This window comes from Canis lupus, chromosome 15 (genome assembly GCF_011100685.1).
Source record: "Canis lupus familiaris isolate Mischka breed German Shepherd chromosome 15, alternate assembly UU_Cfam_GSD_1.0, whole genome shotgun sequence".
Classification (NCBI taxonomy): Eukaryota; Metazoa; Chordata; class Mammalia; order Carnivora; family Canidae; genus Canis; species Canis lupus.
This window is the reverse complement of record NC_049236.1, coordinates 23,007,744-23,027,397: the sequence shown is the minus strand read 5'-3', so window position 1 is coordinate 23,027,397 and position 19,654 is coordinate 23,007,744. Positions and strand designations below refer to the sequence as shown.

General features: G+C 38.9%; 1 protein-coding gene across 1 annotated transcript in view; it reads right to left on the bottom strand.

Moving 5' to 3' along the window:
* Positions 1-18,520, bottom strand: part of PTPRQ (protein tyrosine phosphatase receptor type Q) — a 246,833-nt gene extending 228,313 nt beyond the window's left edge. Inside the window, 10 exon segments of the mRNA XM_038558531.1 lie at positions 2,196-2,465; positions 6,727-7,002; positions 8,568-8,873; positions 8,980-9,169; positions 12,229-12,443; positions 14,206-14,463; positions 14,936-15,068; positions 16,511-16,639; positions 17,508-17,555; positions 18,341-18,520. Of these exon segments, the coding sequence (XP_038414459.1) occupies positions 2,196-2,465; positions 6,727-7,002; positions 8,568-8,873; positions 8,980-9,169; positions 12,229-12,443; positions 14,206-14,463; positions 14,936-15,068; positions 16,511-16,639; positions 17,508-17,555 (1,825 nt within the window). The 5' untranslated portion in view covers positions 18,341-18,520.
* Between the last annotated feature and the right edge of the window lie 1,134 nt (positions 18,521-19,654).

Genomic DNA, 19,654 nt, shown 5'->3' with positions numbered 1-19,654 from the left:
CTGTGATGCTTCTGGAAAACAGACATGCCTTACGATAGATGACAATTAAAGAAGCACTACAAAATGATCAGAGGCACTATGCTAGGAATTGCATATCAGGTGAAGCATTGCAAGATCTCTGTCCTAACTTCAAACCCCCAAATTCTATCACTTTCCTAGAATTTATGTATGTTAATCATGTTTCAGTTTCTATGCTGGAGAGCATTTTACAAGTAAGTGTTTGAGCGAAACAGAGTCAAGAACTGTGCTTACACCTGAAGATAAAAGGCTGAGTATGATTTCAAAGAAGCTCATTTTCTAGAAAGGGACATAAAGTTTTTATATTTTAGATAACAGAGAGGTTGCAATACGCTGAGTTACCTGGACTCAAAAAAAAAAAAAAAAAAAAAAGATAGGACTTTAGAGCTGGAAGTTAATTTAAAAATATATTCAATGATCTAAATTTTCAGAGAGAAAACTTAGGCCCCAAGGCACTATGGGGACACTTTAACCTCTAGTGCTAATTGCTGGTTACAGTTCATTTCCCATCTATGAATTTTAATTTTAGTACTTCCATTATGCCAGTAAAAGTGTTTGGGTTGTTTGATGGGCATGAAATAATTCTTTTTAGGATAATCTTTTTTTTCAGGTGCTTTCTTTTTCTTAACTTTTTCCTATGATAATTATTTTCAGGCATGTTTTCTCAGAAATTTAAGTATGAAAGCACTATATACAAATTTAGTTTTAGTCTTTGGAGGACAAAGTGGGAAGATTTGATGTTACTTGTGTGAGGACATTACTGGTTCATCATTTTTTGGACCAGGTCTTTTTTTCCATCAGGCTGCCCTATTGTCAGAAAAAAGGCCCTGTGGGGTCCAATGTTCTTTCCTTCCTCAGAGTTACCTCCTTCTACCTAAATGGGCTAGAAGTCAAAACCCTAGGTGCCCCCCCTTCCTTTATTCTTCACATGCAGTCCATCACCAAAGCTCAGACTTCCTATGCCCATACTATAAAATATATCTACTATTTTCCATCGGCACCCTTCCTACCCTTGTCTGCCATAATCTTTTGCCTAAATTCCACAACCGTCTCTTACCCAGTTGCCCTACTTCCATTTCTGGCCCTTTACAAATCACTCTTTGCACAGAGAGAAATTTTTGTAACACAGATCACACCATCACTCTCCTGTAAGAAACCTTCAGTGACTTCCCATTGCCCTAAAAAACAGACTCAAAAGCACAGCATACAAGCTCTATGTGAACTAACCCCTGAATACCTCTCCAATATCATTGCGTATTCCCTTTTTCCCTCTTCATTAGATGCCATGTGATCCGGCCTTTTTGTTCTTAGATACACCAACCTATTCCCTGTTTTATAGCCTTTGTGTCTTTACGCTAGGAGTTCACGTCTGAAGTACCCTTCCTCCTTCCGATTGCACTATGGCTCCTTCTCATCTATTAGGCCTCCATTCAAATGCAATGTCCATTACAGTCCATCTATACTAGAACCACCCACTCCTCTTCAGTTACTCTTTGCATCACATCACTTTGCTTTTTTCCCTCCTAATGTTTAGCATGATTTATAAATATCCATAAATATTATTTATTTACTTATTTCTTTTCCTTTCTCCTTCCTTAATAGATTTTCAATGATTATCTATTGAGTGAATTAATCTTATTTGATAAAGAATATAGAGATTTGCTGTTGGTTTGGTCCTAAACCTTTTAAATACTGTCAATATTTTGTTTCAGTGTGCTACAACAGCATGCCTTTGCCAATAGGATAATAATTACAAACATTCATAAAGCTATGTGTCAGGCACTGTTCTAAGTCCCTACCTTTACTAAATCAGCTATTCTCAAGAAAATCCATGAACTAAATACTCATATTTTCTCTCCTTTTACAAATGGATAAATGGAGGCATAAAAAGAGTACATTGCCTGGGGACACTCAACTAGTTGAGCCCAGATTCAAAGCTAGATAGTGTGGCTTTAGAGTGAAGTTTCTAATCATAAACAATGCTGCATTTATTCAAGCATTAAGCATTTTCAGTAGACGAATGCAAGCCACTCCAGGTCCTGGACAACCATTAGATAACCATATCAACAATCTACTTAGAAAGGTAAAACCGGTGACCAGAGGGGTGTGTCGGAATATTCTACAATATCCCCAAATTGGCAGATATCTGTTATGAATGAAAAATATTTGATTCTCACTTAGAGTTTGTTGAATAGTTACCAGCTCACTCAAGTTCCCATTCATCACTGTTGCCATTCCAATGTCATATGTCATTCCAGGGGTTAAATTATCAAACTTGAATCTATTAGCCTCCTTTACAAAAAGCTTCATGACTTCTCTTGTATCCGATACAGGTCTGATTTGAATATAGACCTCGTGGCCATCTTGTGGGGATTCCCACTGAAGAATTATACTGTCCTCTCCTACATCTTCAGGGTTAGCATGAACTTTCTGAGGAGGATTAATACCTTAAAGAAAAAGATAAATAGATACATATATCTAAGTTTACTTGTTAGCATTACTCTTGCTGTGGAGTAAAAATGTCTTAATCCAATATTGGTTCATGTTTAAAGTAAATTAAGCAAATCCCTACATCATCATGACTTGAAATTGATTCAATTTTAGGGAAAAATATCTTATTATTTATGCAAGATTTGTCAACAAGATTAAGCACATTATATACATCAAGGAAAACTAGAAAGTCTTTAGCAAATTCTTCAGATTTTTGAGAGTTCCATCAGAGTAATGTTCCCATTGCCAAGATTACTCATTTTTTCATCAGATGCGCAAGGGCACCTACTATGAACCCGGCACTCACTCACCTAGGCATATAAGGGGCATCAACGAAAAATAACAAAGGTCACTGCCTTATGCATTTTATATTGTAATGGGTGGAAATACACAATAAACAATTATATATAACAAATGTGTAGATGATATAGTACTTTAGACATGATAGTGTTAAGAAAAAAAAGAAAAAGTAGGCTAAGGTTAAGGACACCAGGAATGAGGTAGCTGTAGGGAAGAAGTTGGGGTATTAAATAGGGAATCCAGGGCAGGTGTCTTTGAAAAGATGAGATTTTGAGCAAAGTACTTGAAAGAAGCTAAGAAAGTTAGACATGCAATATCTGGAAGAAAAGCTTTCCAGGCAGGGGGAAAAAAAAACAGCTAAAGCAAAAGCTTTTACATGATGGGAGTTTACTTGGTATCTTCAAACACAGAAAGAAAACCAGAGTGAAAGGAGAAAGTAGTAGGATGAGGCCAGGGGTTAACAGAGACCCAGAGGCTTCACGGGCTTTTATTTTGAAGAAAAGAGGTAGCAACTACAGTTACATGCAGAAGCATGATCTCTCCTAAATTTTAAAGAATCACTTGGGCTACCATGTTAATAACCAACTACAGAGAGGGCCACTGGTTAAAACAGAGGAGGCAAGCCCAGGACTCTTCGCAAGAGAGAGTGGTGGCCTGGATGGGGAAGTAGGGACAAATATTGGGATTCTAGATTTATTGCAAAGATAAAAACAACAGGATTTCCTGATAGCTTGGGTATAGACTGAAGAAAAACAGAAGAGTCAAGGATACCTTCAAGGTTTTTGACCTAAACAACTGGATGAATGGAAGGGTCATGAATTTACCTGACAGGGCTATAGGTACAGCAGATTTGGGTGGAAACATCTGTCCTTCTATTTTGGATATGTTGGATTTACAGTATCTATTAGATATCCAAATGAGACATATTACTGAGTAAACATACATAGCTCTGAAGTTCAGGAGTAAGGCCTGGGGACTAAAGATACAAACTTGGGAGTTATTAACATATAGTTGGCTTTTTTTTTAAAGCTTTGGGTCTGGTATTTATCATAGAAATAGTTGCAACTTTGAACTACTTTTCTAATTTCTGAAGGGTATGATATTCATTTGGAAATAGGGTATTATCAGATTGTGCTTTCTATTTTTACAGAAAAAAATCAGAGAACGCTATTGATATTCTATCATAATAACGGAAGAAAATACTTTGGCTTATCTCTTTACACAATTTACTTGACTATTAAGCCTTGTGACTTTTAATACTATACAATTCTTTGGAAATAGTAACATCCTCCTCTTCATCTTAATTATTTATCCTGTGTTATATGCTTCCTCTAAACTTTTTACAGTCCGCTAACACAAAGATCAATCCTTAGTTCATGTCCAAGAGTAATAACGTAATTTTGAACTATGTAGTAGTTACACTTTACTTAACCTTTAAAGAATTCTCCATGATTTTCATCATTATTTGGTTCCCAGAAACTATAACTTGACTTTTCTTCTGTTTTGAGATTCATTTCCTATCAACACAATAGAACACCAGACTTTAAGTTTTCAGGAAAATATCACTCTGGGTCAGATCCATAATCTGTCGATCCTATATAACTTCACAAAATTCTAGCTGGTCTGACTCTAGGCATTGAAATTAATTACTTATGTAAAACTATTAGAGAATGCTAGAATAGTACAATTAAACAAACTGTCCACAGGATTCCAAGGGGAAACAATTTGTATAGCTGCAAAACTTACAAATATTTACTATAGTGGAGGATGAAATCTACTGAATGCCACTCATAAGCAGAGATTGAGGAAAAGAGATTTGGTGAGTCTCTGATAAAGGGATTTCTGTGCATGCACATGCATTTTCATGGGAGAGGGTCCATTAATTTTCCACATTCTCAAAAGGCTCCCCAAAAGTTAAATTTTACTGAATAAAATATTCTCCTTAAAATGTATGAAGGCTCTTCACATTCTGCGCTTTGCCTATATTTTCTAGACTCTCTACATGCCCCCTATATTCTTGTCTTGTCAGATTAATTGTGATTTGCTAATGTTCAAATGTCAGCCCCTTCTAAAAGCCTTGTCTGGCTTTCCCACCTATGCCTACATAGATGCCTCTTCTTTGATCCTGTCTGCCTGTGCACTTATTGTTTGTCCTACTTACAGCATCCTCTTACCTCCTGGCTAACTCCTGTTCTCCTGGTTAACTCCTGAAGCAATATATGACTCCACCAGAAGACTTCTGGATTAATTGATCCCTTTGTATATTCCCATACTACCCAGAGCATAACCCTTGTAGTAACTATAATATAGCATGATCATTGTTTTTTTTTTTTAACTTACTTGTCTCACTCTATTAATATATAAGCCCTTTAAAGGCAGAAGCTAGGTTTTATTCACCTTTGCATCTCTGGTGCCTATTATAAACCCTTGCATCTATAGTACCTATTTTTCAGTTCCTGATACTAAAAAATAATTTATTGGGTGAATAACGAGTAAAAAAAAAAGAATATTGCTTTCACCTTAGGAGAGTAAAAGAGCACTGGATGTGTGCTCTTTTCCTACATAGGCACTCCTGTGTCAGCTTATAGTTAATATACAGAGCAAATGACCCCAAAATTAAAAGTGTAGACACACACATACCTTCCTCTTGTCCCCCTGTTAAATAGCTACATGCCATGGGAGATTTTTAATTCAACTTCAAAATGAATAAATCTGTGAGAAATCCTCCTAGTCTCCCTGTCGGTTAAAAATGGAAGCCTCTTAAAGAGAAGAGATCTATGGTTACCAGAGAGGATCTGGGTTGGAGAGTGGGCAAAAAGGACGAAGGGGGTCAGTCATAGCATGATGGATGGCAACTAGAATTTTGAGTGATCATTTTGTTGTGCACACAGATGCTGAATTATGTTGTACACGTGAAACATATATAATAAGAAAAAGAAAGCATCTTCATAAGCATGAAAGATTCAACCAAGCATTTACCCATTGATGGGTGCTTTGAGCTCAAGGAAGAGAAAACATCAGCTATCTACTATCCAGTTGGAAAAATACTTTTGCTTAGGATTTGCTGCACGGAATACATGTATATTAAGCATTTGTACTTAATAATCATTAAATAGTATCTTTTACTGTTGTTATTTTCAAAGTATGGCTAGTATTCCCAGTGAGTAGAAGACTAATTGACCTACGGCTGTGCACGTTTTCCATTTCTCCTACCTCAGCTCTAGTGTGTTTAAATTTTAGCTGGTATGATTTGATTGGGATTTCAGCCAAAGGCCTTTGCATATAGGCATGTTAAGTACACACGTGCAAACATATTACACACATAGGGATATACTCCAAAACGTGCTTAATTATGCATTGTTTCATACAACAGTGTTTTAGCTTTCCAAAAAGGTTGATTTAATATATATATTGCTTAATTAAAAGGCAGATTACTTCAACGATTATCTTCTAGACAATGATTCAAAATTACCATAAGGAGGTGAATGATTAGAAGTGCATTTGCCCAAAGTCCTGGGATGATACTGCCCCCTAGGGGTCTACTCATCACACTGTGTGAGAAAATCAAGAATGGAGTAAAACTGAATAAATCTGCAGACCTTACTTGTTGGATCTAGTGTGTTAAAAAGAACTGGATGAACTAATCTTCATGTTTCGTGATAACTTATTTCCGAGCCAAGGCTATTATAAGAAATATGTCTTCTAGGAACTCTGGTAGGAACAACGCAGATGTTTAAAGAGTCCATGTAAATCTAAACGAATTTAGTATTTAGAATCCATGCTTAATTTTGATTCAACACTCAAATGTTTAACTGTATTCATACCAATGAAAGATCAACATAATTAAATTTCACCAAATAAATTTCAAAATATGAAGTTTATATTTTCTATTAAAAGGCAAAATTGGCCCATGCTTACCTGTAATGGCTGAAATAGGTCTCTCAGAGCATCCTAAAGTTCCTCTTTCCCCTACACTGAATAAATATATCAGATAATGATGGAAAGGTTTGAGATCTCCGATTTTCACTGATGTGTTGAGTTTTTCAACAAACATCTCTTCTGATTTATTGTTTTCCACATTCAAAATAGTCACAAGATAATGGTGAAAAGATGCAAGATCTGGAGGATTCCAGTGTAAAAATATTTCTGTTGGGGTCACATGTGTAACTGTGATATTTTGAGCTGATAACGGGCCTAGGAAATTTTAAAAATAAAAAAAACTTTATATTTATTAGTGATAGAGTCTGGCATAGTAATCTCTCAACTCTCAGTACTTCCATAAAACTCTAGTTTGAAGAGAAAAGGAAAATTGGATTTGAATCCCAACTTTCCCATTGTAGGCCTCTACTTTCTGAGTAAATTATTTACTCCTTCAAGCCTCCAATTTCCTGACTGTAAAATGGGAATTATAGTAGCAACTGCCTTGAAAATTTATTATGAAGATTAAATGAGGTAAGGAATGTAGAGCACTTGGCAAAATGACAGGTGTTATTAGTTCAATCACTATTTTTACTACAAACCACCAAAAGAGGGCACTTCTAGAATTCCATGATCACATCTTACACATCTTTTACTTCCTCTGTCTAGTCAAATTAGAGAGCAGGGACTTCCTATTACTTACTCTTCATTCCTGTCATCACTAGAACTCAGGCATCCATCCTCTTGCAGAAATATTTCCCCACTCCAAACCATTTCCTCCAGTGCCAGTCAGTGGTTTTCCCAGTTAATCCTTCTAGATTAATTTTCTTTAAAAAGCACCTTGTACATATCAGCTTCAAACCCACATCCATCTCTAACCTCCCAACACACACACACACACACACACACACAAAGTACACACATTCCTTTTCTTTCTTTAGAAATAGCTCAAGAGTTAAAATAAGACCATCCTGTGGATTCCTGTGTGGCTTAACGAAGCATGTTGCTCTACTCAGTTTACTTAACCTTTCTGAAGCTGTCTTCTCGTTTCTATATAGCTATTCCCAGAGTTAAGGTACAACCTTTATGAGATTATGCATTAAAAGTGTTTTGTAAAAGGTAAAGCAAGTCTCAGAAACTGCAGTCTGAATGGATGTGCAATGCCTCTAAGGTCAAGTCCAATCATCTGAGACTGACACCCAGCACTCCCAAATCTGGTACCTCTTAACCACTCGAACGGATTTTACCCTCATGTCTGAGGAAATCTTTCCCAATTAACCTACAACTACTCTTCCCACAAACTCCTATCTCCACACTTTTGCTCACAATGTACTTTACTTCCTTCAAGTTTGAATCTAAGCCTCTCCTCTCCATGACTCTTCCCCTGCCACCTATCTTCTGAATTCTAGAAAGCATTTATTAAATGTACCACTGAGTTATTGAGAATTTAGCGTCTTACATTTTTTTACACTTTGCTATCTTTGGTTTGCTTTTACTTTTACTTCTTCTAATTCTCTTCATTGTAAGCCTCTCAAAATCCACAATGCATGCCTGTTTATCTCTTGCTCTTAACATGTATCAAAACTTAAGTTCCACAAAAATGTCCTGATTATTCACTGTGGGCTGTGCACTAGTCTAGTTGGTGCTGTAATACTAATAAGATAGAATTCCTGCCCTTATGGGTTTACAGATTAAGAGGAAAGCCAAGGACATAAACAGATTCACTGTAATTTAAAATGGTTAAAGAATGAGGTATCCCAGAGTATTATGAGAAAACTCGAAATCTTCAGGAAATATCTGCTAATTTGAAAAATCAGATTTTCAGATATTTTGTGACTTACGTGTTTCAACAATGAACACTGAACTTAACATAGTTTTTGCCTCCCATTCGTTTATTGCAAAGAATAAAAATCTGTAAGTATGGCCAGGAAACAACTGGGTAATTCTTTTTTCCATAGAATTTGGGGATATGCTTTCAAAATATTTTTCTTCTGTATAATCTAAATAATATTTAATGATAATTTTATATCCCAGTTTTAGCCACTTATTCAAATTATTCCAAGCATTCAAATTATGCCAACCAAATACAACTTCAGTTGTTCCAACATCCTTTATATAGATCAAAAGGTTTTCCTGCAGAGAAGGTGCTGAAAAAAATACAGAGGAGGATTATGTGTAATTAGAAATCATAATTCTATCTTTAAAATAATAAAGTGAGATATATGATGTAAGAATATTAATGAAAATAATTACAGTCATATCTGCAAATATACGGCAATGGAACATAACAGAAAAATCTTGTGAAGAAATAGTTTGATCCAGTTGCATTTTGCTGTAAAACATAGCAATCTGTTTCATTCTTGGGTAGCAGTGGAAAAGAAAAGATTTCATTCTTCTTAAGGCCAAAAGATGATCCATCTGTCCACGTGAGATGACCTTCTTTCTGAAATAAGGTGTACAAATTAAGCCAATTTGAAGGAAAAGTGTCATATCTTCAACTATCTGTATCCATCGTGAGTTATTCTGAGCTAGAGACAATTCACTTTTATCCACCCATTAGCCATAGGACTTCAAGAAAATTGCTGAATCTCACAATAAGCTTTTATTTTCTAATCCATAAAATGGCTATAATAATAGAACCTACAGCCAAATTAACTTGAGAAAAAAAATCAACTTGAAGATTAAAGAGGCAGTGCATGTAAAGGCTCAGCACAATGCCAAGTACAAACCCACTGTTCATTACGTATTAGTTATTTTATTTCAAGTCATCAAATAAGTCAGTCATATGCATCAGAGGAAGTTGTTGGTACCTTTCTACTAAGAGATGTCACTGGTGAATATCACCAACCTCAATGTTCACAGTTAAGAGATGTTAACATAATGCATTCCAGTTCCACCTAACAGAACGGAGGAATACGGTTTCCTCAAAAAATCTGCTTTATTGCATATATGGTGCTGCAGCTTTGAAAACAGACAGAGGCTCAGAGGCAGTACGCATAAGTGGTTAGGGCACAGAGTACTGGTCAGACACAGATTCAAAACCTGCCAGGGACCATTTGTTAGCAGCGTGACCAGAATTTTTTCTGAGCTCCATCTCCTCATCTATAAATGAGAATAATGATAGTGCCTGCCTCATAAAGTTGCTATGAGAACTAAATGAGAGTTACCTAGATAGATAAACTTTGCAGATTGGACCACACAACTATTAATCTTTCATTCATCATGTTCCTGCTGAGTGCCAGGACCTAACTGGAAGCTGGGGATGCAATGATGAATAAGACACAGTATTTATCCTCAAAGTCCAATAACAAACTCACACTTACTCAGCATGGCTGGATGGACTGATTACTTTCTCAACCTGTCACAGAGATTATAACTCAGGAGGTGACTTTGATGTTAACCTCAAGAGACCAGCTTAATGCAGAGGTTATAGAATATAATGGTAAAGAGCAGACCCTGATGCACGTCCACATGGGCAGGTTAACTTCCCTGTGCTCCAATTCCCTCATGTCATACAAGTAAAGTGCACAGAATGGTGCTTAGCACCTCAGAGACACTATAGGACTCAGCTATTAGTATAAAGGAAGTTGCTCTTAATAGTTACTTTGATGTTTCATTTATCTCCTAAATTATTTTTAAGTATCATAAAAGGAGGGACCGTATCTTAGACCCCTCTGAATAATTCACAGCAACCATCATGATGCCTTGGGACTCCTCACTTTGGCTGTCATGACCATATGACCTGGGCCTTATAACAGAAACCAGTAACCAGAACTATTAGAAGAGTAGATTCTAATTTAACAGTTTATAACAATCATACTAACAGCAGGAAATAACTATATACACACTAACTGGTCTACTCGAAAAGAGACTAACATGCTGGGAGGCAGGTTTATGAGATGTCTGAGATGAACTGTGGTTCAAGGAATCTTTATTAGAACTTCATTCACTGCCTGTGAAAAAATAAAGGAAGCTCAAAAAGAGAATGATAAAAATGCGATTAGACTGTCCAAAAGGAGCACCTGAGTGTGAAGTCAGTCAAGCGTCTGACTCTTGGTTTCACCTCAGGTCACAATACCAATGTCATGATCTCAGGGTGACGAGATTGAGCCCCATGTTGGGCTCTGCACTCAGTGTGACTCTCTTTCCTTCTGCTCCTCCCTCCCTCCCCCAACTCAAATAAAAAAAATCTTAAAAAAAAAAAGACTGTCAACAGTTTTCCCCAAACTGATGCAAAGTTCTACAGAAAAAAAAAAAAAAAAGGTATCAAACTGATTTGCCTTGGGTGACTGCAGGTCAGGCTATCCCACAGAACAGAATTATTTTTGAATAGCAGGAGATTTTTTTTTTTAATAGATCATCAAGAAGAAAATACAGGCTGGACAGAGATAACTGTGCTGGATCTTGGGTTTTCCTACAAAAAGTTGACCAAAATGAAATTTCATGAGATATTCCATAGTGACAGGAATGTTGGAGAAAATGTCAGACATCCTTTTTCACTGGTATTGAATAAAATCTTCAGATCTTTCTATATCTCTTTCCATAAAATTAAATTTCATAAACTTGGATGTTTGAAATAAAAGAAATAAAATGAAAAAAATTTCCATATTCCATATTGGCGGGTTCACATTACTCTGTTGTTCACAGAGGTGAGAAACAGAGGCAGTGGAGCGGGTGGGTGGGAAGGAGAGGACAGTCTGGGCAATCCTGAAGTGTTGGTGGTAAATTCCAAAAGAGATAATCAGGAGAAAATGAGATAGACGTCTGAGGCTCGTAAGAGAAGTGGGCTCAGTAAATATCTACGAGCAATTGGGCTAGGTGGCAAATAAGTGAAGAAATGGGCGCGATCACCCACATTTAAGACAGGTGTGGAGAAGACCAAAATTAAAGAAAAATTACATAAAGAAATAGATGCCTACAAAGAGACTGAAGGGGGTGGAAGAGATGAATGGGCAGAGAACAGAGGATTTTTCAGGTGATGAAAACATTCTGCATGCTACCATAATAGTGAATGTATATCATTATACATTTGCCCAAACCCACAGAATGTACAGCACCAAGGGTGAACTATAATATAAACTATGAACTTTTGGTGATTATAATGTGTCAGTGTAGGTTCCTTGGTTATAACAATTGTTAGCATTCTGGTGAGGGATGTTGATAATGGGGGGGAAGCTATGAACGTGTCGGGTACATGGGAAATCTCCGTAACTTCCCTCAATTTTGTTATGAACCTAAATTGCTCTAAAGAGAATGGCGGGGAGGGAGGAAGGAGGGGAAAAATTGAGATAGAGAAACAGAAGAAGAAACCGTGTCTGGCTTATAAGAAGTACTCAATAAATATTTAGAGCATGATGGAGGAAGGAAGGAAAAGAGGGAAGCAGGGAGGAAAAGGGGGAAAGGGAAGGAAGGAAGAAAAGGAAAGGGGACGGAAGGAAGCAAGCGAGTAAGCAGATGAAAATGGTTTTATCATGATATATGCATTTATTTCCATTTACTAACCTTCAAATCATTAAGACCAGTCCATATTATTATTTGATTCTTTGACCTGAGAAGTAAAGATACAAATTTTTTTTCCTCTTCATTTTTTATATCCACAAGGTGTGCAGAACTTAAGGATAATCTACAGTGTCGCTGGGCTATATTCCATGGCTTACTCTCTTTGCTAATTTTGTAACAGCTATTTCTCAATGCTATCCATCCTGGTGAACATGAGCCTACCAAAAGAAAAGTGTTTTGTGAAAGATGAATTCAGCAATATAACATTTCATTAGTACATTTCTTAACGTTTATAATAATCTTGAAAACCTCATGGCATTAATTGTGCACTTCCCTTACATTTCTCCCAAACCAGTAAAAGTGCTAAAGTTGCTATTATTCAAGTAGCAAATGAGTTACTAGCAATTAAAATAGTCTTCAATGGGGATCCCTAGGTGGCTCAGTGGTTTAGCACCTGCCTTTGGCCCAGGGCATGATCCTGGAGTCCCAGGATCAAGTCCCACGTCGGGTTCCCTGCATGGAACCTGCTTCTCCCTCTGCCTGTGTCTCTGCCTCTCTCTATATATGTCTATCATGAATAAATAAATAAAATATTTTTAAAAAATAGTCTTCAAGTAGTATCTATGAATTAATTATGCAGAATTATTGTCCAGTTATAACTTAATTAAAATAAAAGCTACGAATGTTGGACTTTTTTTTCCTTCTAAGTCACTTTAGGTTACCCTTTCTTTCCCTTACTCTTATGCTGGTGGAGACTTTTTAAGTGTTTATTTTAGAGACTTTTCAGATTTATTTTTATTTTAGAGAACTAGATATAACACTTGCTAAGAATTCTGCTCTCTGCCACTGCTACTTGACTTCCAATGGGTTCACCTTCCAGAAAACACTTAGCCTTTTTCTCCAAGATTGCACACCACAGAAAGACTGAAGATAATATCAGCCTGCTGAGAGTAGGTATTGTACTGTGACTCTTGATATTTCATCAGTGCCTCAACCCTACATATTAGGAAGATGTGAGAAGGATCTTCTGAAGAAACTGTTGTCTTGTTTTTTCACAGAGGGGAGGAGGAGGATGGGGAGAAGGGATGCTTTAATCACATTTCTACCTTTTTCTTATTACTGACATATTTCTCTACTTCACCTATAAACATATACTGTGGTTCAAAGTTTATTCCTATAGAGGGTATTAAAACGGGACTCATAGCCCATCACAGAGAGTGGATTGCCTTTATTAGCTGTCTATGACTCTCTCTTCTTTGCCTAAGTTTTTTCTCACCATGTGGAGGAAGAAAGTGGATCTAGGAAGCCACAAAAAAAATTAAAAATATATATTCCCTTTTCCCTTGCTTCCCTTGCAGTATTTCAAATTTTGGTCAGGTGTGACCAGGGATGAATAACAAAGAAGCCTTAAATAGGATGCAAGATTGATATTTTTATATTGGATTTTAATGGACCTATTAATACCTGAGAATGAGACTGTTTATTGACACTTCAAAGTCATCTAAAAAGCTATCAATAATTGCCAGAGTTGGTTCCATTTTTAAAAAGCGATGGAAAGAAAACAAAGTTAATTCTTAACCTTGCTAAACCTGGCCTGTTCAATAAATCAACTACCAGAATGATATTGTTAGGAAAAAAAAGGGACTATGCTAGTTCATTTACAAGCAGTTTTATGTGGCTAATACTTGACTGAGTCACTTTTGAAAAGAACAATACATCAACCAAGTTATCTACAAGATATATAATATATTAATAATGAACTTGGGATCCCTGGGTGGCGCAGTGGTTTGGCGCCTGCCTTTGGCCCAGGGCGCGATCTTGGAGACCCGGGATCGAATCCCACATCGGGCTCCCGGTGCATGGAGCCTGCTTCTCCTTCTGCCTGTGTCTCTGCCTCTCTCTCTCTCTCTCTCTGTGTGACTATCATAAATAAATAAAAATTAAAAAAATAAATAAATAATGAACCAGATATCTGTATACCTGTTTCTACTTGAACATCCAGTCTCTGAAATGTATTTATAAAATCCAAATGCAACTGTTTAAGTTCAAATTCAAAAGTATATAAGGTTGCAGGTTTTAAATTATCCCACTCATAAACTGTAACATTATTTTGCATAACTTGTAAAGAGTTATTGAGAGATATTGACACTGAAATGTCATTGGAAGACAGCACACTCCAGTTAAAAGAAACACTCGTGCTTGTTGCTACTGTTTTAATATTGCTAGTTGAGAAACCACCTAAAAAATCAAGAGCAATAATTAGTCAGATTCAAACAAAACTGAATGGAACACAAAAAGATTTTGAATTACAGAAGAATCACCATGATGGGAAAACAAATTATCTACTATAAAATATTTGCCAGACAATATGGAAGTTTCTTGTCCTCTGCTTGAAATGAATGACTTAGATTACAAACCCCAATTATAATATTTTTAGATAATCTGGATTACATGTAATATCTCCATTGTACCTATCTATTCACATTAGTACACATCAAAAGTCAAAACTGAAAATCTTCTTCTTACCTTAGTTTAAAACTTTTTAAATTTTGAAATTAATATGTTTAAAAGGACAAAATACTAACACCATGACGTGATTTTAGATATCACATACCTGTTAATCACTATAAAATTCAGATTATCTGCTAGTAAAATTGTTTCCCTTTTACAATTAGGCAATATAGATGAACAACAACTACAGATTACTTACGGGTTTTAAATGACTTTTCACTTAAAATTTGTCCATATTTTATGGACTGTAGAATAATGTGATAGTCTTCATTTTCTTCTATTGTTATTGCTTTTGAAAGCTCTTGTGAGTTTATAAAAATGCTTTTGATAGTCTGTAAATAATTAGATTCATCTGCTTAAAAAAATGTTTATTAACTCTATCAGGTACATTCACTAAAAGTGTGACTTCTACATTACCTTCATAAGAAGCAATTTTTCAAACAGAATTTAAACATATACATAAAATATTTATTTTATATAAAATGACATTACTTTAAATAATTACTTTCTGTATAGTGTATAAATTATTTTAAAATATCATTCCTATGAAAAAGTGCAGTGGTATTTGATCAACTATTTACTGAAGATATTTCAAAAAATGCTAACACTTCATACACTAATGAAATAAAAGCAAGAAATCCCAATAACTGCATAGCAAAATAAATGATCAACAAAAGAAAAAGCCAACCTATGGAATGGGAGAAAATATTTGCAAACCACACATCTAATATCCAAAATATTTAAGGAACTCATACAACTCAATAACAAAAAGCAAACAGCAATAAATACTCCAATTAAAATGGGCAAAAGAAAAAAATAAATAAATAAAATGGGCAAAAGACATGAAGACTTTTTTCCAAAGAAGATATGCAAATGTCCAAAGGGTATATGAAAATGTGCTCAAATATCATTAATCATTAGAGAAATGCAAACTGAAACTACAGTGTCAGAATGGCACCTAACAGAATGGTTTTCATCATAAAGAAGAGACAACAACTGCTACGTAGGAATAAGGAGAAAACGGAACCCCTGGTGGACTACTGCTGAGAATATAAATTTGTGCAGCTACTATGGAAAACAGTATGGAAGGGCCTCAAAAAAATTCACAATAAAACTACCAGCAATTCCTAAAGTGTCCATTGATGGATGAATGGATAAAGAAAATGAGGTATACACACGCAGGAGTACTATTCAGCTATAAAAAAGCCGGAACTCCTGCCATTACGACACCATGGACGGACCCCGTGGGCATTACGCAAGTGAAATAGATCAGACTAAGACAAATACCAATCTCACTTATATGTGGAATTTTAAAAAAACTAAAATCATACAAAGAGAAGAGATTGGTGGTTCCCAGAGGTGGGGAAATACTGGGTGAAGATCAAAAGATACAATCTTACAATTATTAGATAAGTAACTTCTGGGGATATAATGTACAACATGATGAGAATAAATAACAATCCTGCTGTGTACTTGAAAGTTGCTCCAGAGTAGATCTTATCATAAAAAAAAAAAAACTATTTGTAGCTATATGAGACATAATGGATGTTAACTACGTGTACTGTGGTCATAATATTGCAATACACATATATCAGAGCATTACGTTGTCTATCTTAGACTTATACAATGTCATATGTCAATTATTATCTCAATAAAATTAGGGAAAAAGGAAATCCCAATAACTACCAAATTCCTACTATGATATGATATTTGGTCAAAATAAATTCACATTCTGATTACTTTTTATCAGAGGCAAAAAGAAAAGATGCCTTACTTTTTCAGCAAAATTATTAACAAGTTGGTATTTTAAAAAATAAAATTCAGGACTTTTTCCCTTAGGAAATTCATCCCATTCAATAACAACTGTTGTTCGATTATTCATAAAACAGAAACTTTTTGAGATCTGAAATAGGAAAGAAAAGTAACTTTTGGTTAGTTGGTTAATTCTTCTTCAACTCTTGGTTATTATTAGTATTTTATTGACAAACTTACAAAAATTGAGCCTAAAATATGTCAAATTAAAATTGAAAAGTATTTCAGCAATATTATTTTTTTCATATGAAATAGGTAACATCCATTGGATACTGTCCTTGTAAACATAGTCTCAAAAATAACAAGTACAAATGAGAGCAAGGAAATTCAAGATCCATGTTTCTCAAAGTGGGAAACACCACATTCCTGGGGTCCAAGAGACTCAAAATCACAGGAGAAACACAGCACACCCTCCCGGTGTGTCAACTGTGTACCTTGATGATAATGGCTACAGAACTAAATTATTTCACAGGCATTCTTGATAACACACTTGCAATAAAAATGGAGTACAAAGTGTTTGACCCTGAGTTAATTTTTGAGGTTCAGTTTATTGATAAATGAAATGTTAGCAACTGAGACAAAATAACCAGACCACAGGATCAGAGGTATATTCCCTAGATGATAAGAAAAGACTTCAGACTTGAAGATAATGATATTACTTATCAAATTTCCTACCAAAAACAACCTCAAAATGCCTTACTCTACCATGAATTTCATCAAATTCTGATCTCCCTCCCCACTGATTTTTCCAACAGAACTTGTAAGCAATGAAAACAGATGCCATCTGTATGCACAAATCTGTGCAACACGTAGCAAAGAAAATCGTCTAATCCTAATGTTTAGTGTTATTTCTCTTCAACATACCCCTCCTTTTCTAAACGGGCAGACCCAATGCAATAGCATCCTGCCATTAGCTAATTATTTCCAACAACAACATCGCACGCTGAAAAATGTCTTACCTTAACAACATATTGTACCCAGAGCAATAGAATAATTGATTTCTCCATCTGGAAAATAAAGCATATTCAGCTCAATTAAACATTTGGGGGGGGCTTAAAACCAAACTATTGGACATTCTTTAGATGTGTATCACTTTATTGTTACATCTTCTCAAATTAGGCTGCCCATCCCACTGAATGCTAAGGCATTACTAAGCAGGTGCTGCATAATATCCTGCACCTAAGAAAACTGGAAACACCAGTACTTTCCCACAAATAACAAAACAATGTGCTTCTAGAAGCTGCTATAATTAAATATAAAGGAGATGCTAGAAATAAAATGAATTATCAGGCAGCTATAGGCAATTGCATGGCATTGTGTGACACCATTTAACCCTAACTGATGGAAATTGAATACGCCTACACCCTGCTTCATCGTTGGAAGTAATTTCTCACATTCTGAAGTTACACCATCGTGATGAAAAATGTTTCAAAACTACCGACGAAATGGGAAAAAAACGCTCAAGCCTTTTCGACTCCATTTATTTTTTTTAAATGCATTTATCTGAAAAAGCCTGTGTCCCGTTTCCTGGGAATCTGGGAACAGAATCCTACGTTCAAGGTAAGACACAAGGGGGGGGGGGGGGTAAGCGAACACACTTGGAATTTAAAATTCATATATTTCTAAAACTGAAAAATATTCCACGGGGTCCCCACGATCCGTGCAGACCCCCGGGGAGCCCAGTGCAGAGCGAGCTGCTTCTACAGAATGCTCTCTGGCTCCCCGCAAGGTGTTCACGTCGCGCGAAATTCAACCCAGTTCAAAAGAAATACCAACAACCCAGTTCGGGCACCTCCCCGGGCTGCAGAGCTCAGCCTTGTCGGTTTCTTGGCTCGGGCGTCGGCCGCGACAGTGCGGCCCCGGGGGCGGCGCTCACGCCCAGGCCCGACCTCGGGGTAGACCAGCCGCCCGGAGGCCGCCGAGCCCGGTCCAAATCCCCGCTCGGGCTCCGTTCTGCAGGCGGCGGGGCCGGGCCGGGAGGCACGGAGAGGGCGGCGGCCCGGGGCGCAGCGGGTCACAGACGGGCCGCGGGACAGCTCGGGGTCCAAGGACCGCGGGGCGCGCAGCGGGCGAGGAGGCACCGAGGATAGCGCGGGGGCGGGGCCGGGGCGGGCCGGGGGGGGGGGGGCGGACCGCGAGCCCGGGGGCGTGGCCGGGAGGGGTGAGGGCGTGGCCGGGGCCGGCGCCGGGGTACCCCAGCACAGGTGCAGCTCGCGCAGGCGCAGAGCGGGGCGCGAGCCGGGGGCGGGGCGGGGCCGGGAACGGGGGCGGGGCCGGGGGCGGGGCCGGGGGCGGGGGCGGGGCCAGGGGCGGGCCGGGAGGGAGGAAGAGAGCAGCTGCCCTGGGAAGCAGCGGTTCACAGACCGGCCGCCGAAGTTGCCTTCGGGCTGCAGGACAGCTCGGGTTCAAGGACCGCGGGGCGCGTAGCGGGCGAGGAGGCACCGAGGATAGCGCGGGGGCGGGGCCGGGGCGGGCCGGGGGCGGGGGCAGGGGAGGGGCGTGGTCGGGGCGGGGGCGTGGCCGAGGGCCGGCGCCGGGGTACCCCAGGGCAGGTGCCGCTCGCGCAGGCGCAGAGAGGGGCGCGAGCCTGGGGCGGGGCGGGGCCGGGGGCGGGGCCGGGGGCGGGGCCGGGGAGCCCCCCGCAGTGCCTCCGGCGCGGTCGGGTGGGGTCGGGTATCGAGGGCAGGTCTCCGTGGAAACGCGGCGCGGGAGGAAGGGAGGCGGGTGCAGGCGCGCCGGGCGCGGGGAGCGGGGAGCCGGGCAGAGGAGGGGGCGGGCGCCTGGTCCCGCCGCGGCGAGCCGGTCCCTGCGGCGCCCGCTTCGGTTCCCGCGGCCCCGGCGGGCTCTTCCTCCCTCGCGAGGCCTCCAGCCCGCATCCCTGACGTCGCCTCGCCTGGGTCTCGCCTCTTCGTACCCACGTCGCCCACCGACACCCCGACCTCCGGGGGGACCCACGGTGGCTCCGTCGAGTCCGGGTGTCTCGCTCCCCCGTGGGGTGTGGGTCCCGTCCCTCCCAGGCGCTGCAGCCTTTCTTGCCGGGGCTTCAGAGCAGCGTCTGCAGCCCGGCTGGGCCGTCCTCGCCCCGGTGTCCCGGGGGCAATTCAAG